The sequence below is a fragment of the Coregonus clupeaformis genome, chromosome 14 (assembly GCF_020615455.1).
Source record: "Coregonus clupeaformis isolate EN_2021a chromosome 14, ASM2061545v1, whole genome shotgun sequence".
Lineage (NCBI taxonomy): Eukaryota > Metazoa > Chordata > Actinopteri > Salmoniformes > Salmonidae > Coregonus > Coregonus clupeaformis.
Genome location: NC_059205.1, coordinates 28,272,477 through 28,276,027, shown reverse-complemented (window position 1 = coordinate 28,276,027; position 3,551 = coordinate 28,272,477). Strand labels below are relative to the sequence as shown.

Below are 3,551 nucleotides of genomic sequence, written 5' to 3'. Positions count from 1 at the left end.
CTCCAAAGAAAAAAAAGGAGGTAAGTGTAGCAGAGGGAGGGAGGGAAATGAGAGAGGGATAGAAGGAAGGGAAATGAGAGAGGGATAGGAGGATGGGAGAGAAAAAGAGGGAGAGGGAGACTAGTAAAAGAGGCAGGGAAAGGGGGCATAAGAAAAAAAGCCTTTTGGATTTCTCATTAATTCAGCATGTCCTTCCCTTCTACTTTTTTAGAACCCGCCCCCATTTCATTATCAGCAGAAGCCATATAAATGCAGCCTGTTGTTTTTGAGTTCCACTGACACACCACACTACATCCTATCTCAGAGAGGACCACCATAGGCCCAGGCTGCAGCCAAGATGAGAGAGTTCAAGAGCAAGGCTTTCTGGAGGGCCATACTGGCCGAGCTCGTGGGGATGATCATGTTCATATTCCTCAGCATCTCAGCTGCCATTGGGAACTCAAACAACACTGCTCCTGACCAGGAGGTGAAGGTTTCTCTGACCTTTGGTCTGGCCATCGCCACGCTGGCCCAGAGTTTGGGCCACATCAGTGGAGCCCACTTGAACCCAGCAGTAACACTGGGCATGCTGGCCAGCTGCCAGATCAGTGTGTTCAAGGGGGTGATGTACATCATGGCTCAGATGCTGGGCTCTGCCTTGGCCAGTGGTATTGTCTATGGAACCCGGCCAGAGGGAAATGCTGCACTGGGGGTCAACGCTGTGAGTGGCACTTTTTGGTTCATGTTTTATACAATGCAAATTTGGATATATGTGGTTTATGTGTGTCCTTTTCAATTGAACAATTTACTGGTGTTGTTTCAGTAGAAATGTTGGCTTTCAATTCCATTTTATGGGAAGTGTTTGAATTTAAGTGTCATTTCTTGATCAATTAATATTGCATCTCATAGTCCTTGGCCAATAGTAATGCACATGAATCTGCATGAACTGCATTTATAAAATAGTTGATTGAACTTAGCTTAATTAGGTCTAGACTCAATTATTTTTAAAGGGACTCAAATGGGATGCCATTCATGGTTGATTAGAGTGTGCTTTGATGCACCGGCTGCAAACAGTTGACAAACAGAATCATGTGATGTTGTTTATGATCACACTAACTCATACTCAGCGTAGGTGCTGCTGCTGTCCTCTATCAAATATAGGGTGTACTGCTGCATGGTAATTACTTTCCCATGCCAGCAAAACCACTCACACGCCTCCTATAGACACCAATGTATAAGATATGTATTTTATTGAGCTATTCATACAGGATATCTATTTGCTTTAAAGTAATTCAAATGGTTCTAAATTGGGCATTAGCAAAGTCTGTGAGAATATTATCAGTGATCGACATTTATTTTAATCATGTAAAATTTCAATGAGTGAGAAAACTGACTTGTTCAGACTTTTCCAAATTATAGTTAGACTATAATCAGCCTATTAGAAGTTTGAATTAGATTTTTCCTCCTCATCCTCCACAGTGAAGCTTTTGCTTTGCCAGCTATTTACAATAGGACATGGTAGTTGAGAAAAACATAACACTGATCCACACTGACAAATTGTTTTTGTTTGGTTCCCCCTTTGCCCCCCTCATTCCCTCTCGTAGCTAAATGGTGTCACTGCCAGCCAAGGCGTTGGCATCGAGCTCCTGGCTACCTTCCAGCTGGTCCTGTGTGTCATAGCTGTCACTGATAAAAGGCGGGGTGACGTCACCGGCTCTGCCCCCCTGGCCATCGGGCTCTCTGTCGCTCTGGGACACTTGGCAGCCGTAAGTAACTTATAGCAGTTTGTAAACAAGGTATCTCCTCTAAAACATGCATCTGATTCACAAAGCATAGATTTAGCAACACTGTTATTGTGATTAATCACCATTGAATTAAAGCTACATTTTACTCAGTGCAAATGTGACACCGTTTAATTTACCACTTAAACCTTAGGCCTAATCCTACAACAATGTCAGAAACGATCATTTCAACTGATTTCACTTCAGATCTTCTCATCCCTCATAATGTCTTAATACATTTCTCTGTTCTTGTTGTTGTTTTGCGCAGATCAGCTACACAGGCTGCGGTATCAACCCTGCCCGATCCTTTGGACCAGCTTTGATCATGAATGATTATACAAACCACTGGGTAAATTGGAGTGGAGTGGAGAGGGTGTGGGTAGGCGTGTGTTTGCAGATTCCTTGCATTTAGTGTGACATCAATGCCATGACCAGTAAATTCAATAAACCTCTAAAATGATTACCAAAGCTGAGCTACTTTCAATAAAGAAGTTACTGAGTGACAGCATCTCTATTGTTTCATTGTAAAGTCCAAGATAAAATAAAACAATTGAGAGCAAAGTTAAAGTTAACCCTGTAATATTTGTCTTCAACCTGTTCTTCCATTGATTAATCGATTGACTTATTTCCACCATGGCAGGTGTACTGGGTGGGGCCAATGTGCGGAGGTGTGGCAGCTGCTCTGGTCTATGACTTTGTCCTGTACCCCAAGTTTGATGACTTCCCTGAACGCATGAAGGTCCTGGTCAGTGGCCCTGTGGGAGACTATGATGTCAACGGAGAGGAGACTGCAGCAGTAGAAATGTCATCAAAGTAGTATTGTGAGAGCAACACCATAGAGGGTATAGTACTTTAGATATCTACCTATACTCCTGTAAAGAAAACATTGACATTTCCTTTAGAATGGCAGCAGTTAAGTTGTTATTTCAAAATACTGATCAAGAATTTGGAAGAAGATGAGTATTTTTATTTTGTTGTGGAGAATTAGTAGGCCTGTCTCATTGAAAATCACAACACTTTTTTAACAAAACTACCGATTAGTTGCCAAACTCACTTAAGTAGCCTATTCACTTATATTTCTAAACACATTTTTTTACAAGAGTTGTTCGAACAACTTGCTCTTTGTTAAAATATTTCCCATATCAGTATTCTATATACTGTATAGAGCCATTTGTTTTTGTATATTTTCTATGTACCTGTTTATGTATAAACATTTTATTTCTTGATGTATAAAGTATGTATTTCTGTTTGCACTCTTGAATTGTCTTTCACTTTTGTAAGTAAATAAAACACCAGATGTTCCCCTCCTGGCATTTTTTCTCTCTTCATAAACTGTATCCAGTCTATATTCAAACAGTACCCTTTTCATTTTGGGACTAGCCATCTCCATAGAACGTCAGAGCCAAGACCATTCATTTGGCAAAAACGTTTCTCAGAGGGTGGGGCCGGGAGAGATAAAGGTATTTTCACTATCAAAACTTTAGACTACAGCAACACCTTTGTTCAGGTTCAGAGCCAGTAGCCTTATCATCATCATCATCATCAGTCCATTTCCTTAACTAGAATGAGTTATCCTCTCTTCTGGTCATGAGTACGTTTACTGGACAAATATTAGTAACTTTTTACACAACCCAGACCAATCTGCATTTTATTTGGTTACAAAAAATAAAAACAGAGTGTGTAAGAGAATATGGGATTCAAAACAACTATTTGATTGTAAACCATTGTAAAGTTTTTATTACGTTTTTTTCCCTTCTTTGGGTGGGATGAACAGGAAATCAGAGGCGTGGG

General features: G+C 40.6%; 1 protein-coding gene across 1 annotated transcript; it reads left to right on the top strand.

Moving 5' to 3' along the window:
• The first annotated feature begins 265 nt into the window (after window positions 1–265).
• Window positions 266–3,062, top strand: LOC121581056 (aquaporin FA-CHIP). The gene is made up of 4 exons (XM_041896418.2): window positions 266–700; window positions 1,584–1,745; window positions 2,029–2,109; window positions 2,401–3,062. Exons 1-4 carry the CDS (start codon window positions 338–340, stop codon window positions 2,575–2,577), a joined length of 783 nt encoding a protein of 260 aa, XP_041752352.2. The 5' UTR covers window positions 266–337; the 3' UTR covers window positions 2,578–3,062.
• The last annotated feature ends 489 nt before the right edge of the window (window positions 3,063–3,551 follow it).

Excerpts from the sequence above, each read along its gene's own strand:
- LOC121581056 (XM_041896418.2), top strand. The coding sequence starts at position 338 with ATGAGAGAGTTCAAGAGCAAGGCTTTCTGGAGGGCCATACTGGCCGAG. Across the intron at positions 1,746-2,028 it reads CTCTGGGACACTTGGCAGCC|ATCAGCTACACAGGCTGCGG; the intron begins GTAAGTAACTTA and ends TGTTTTGCGCAG. Across the intron at positions 2,110-2,400 it reads ATGATTATACAAACCACTGG|GTGTACTGGGTGGGGCCAAT; the intron begins GTAAATTGGAGT and ends CCACCATGGCAG.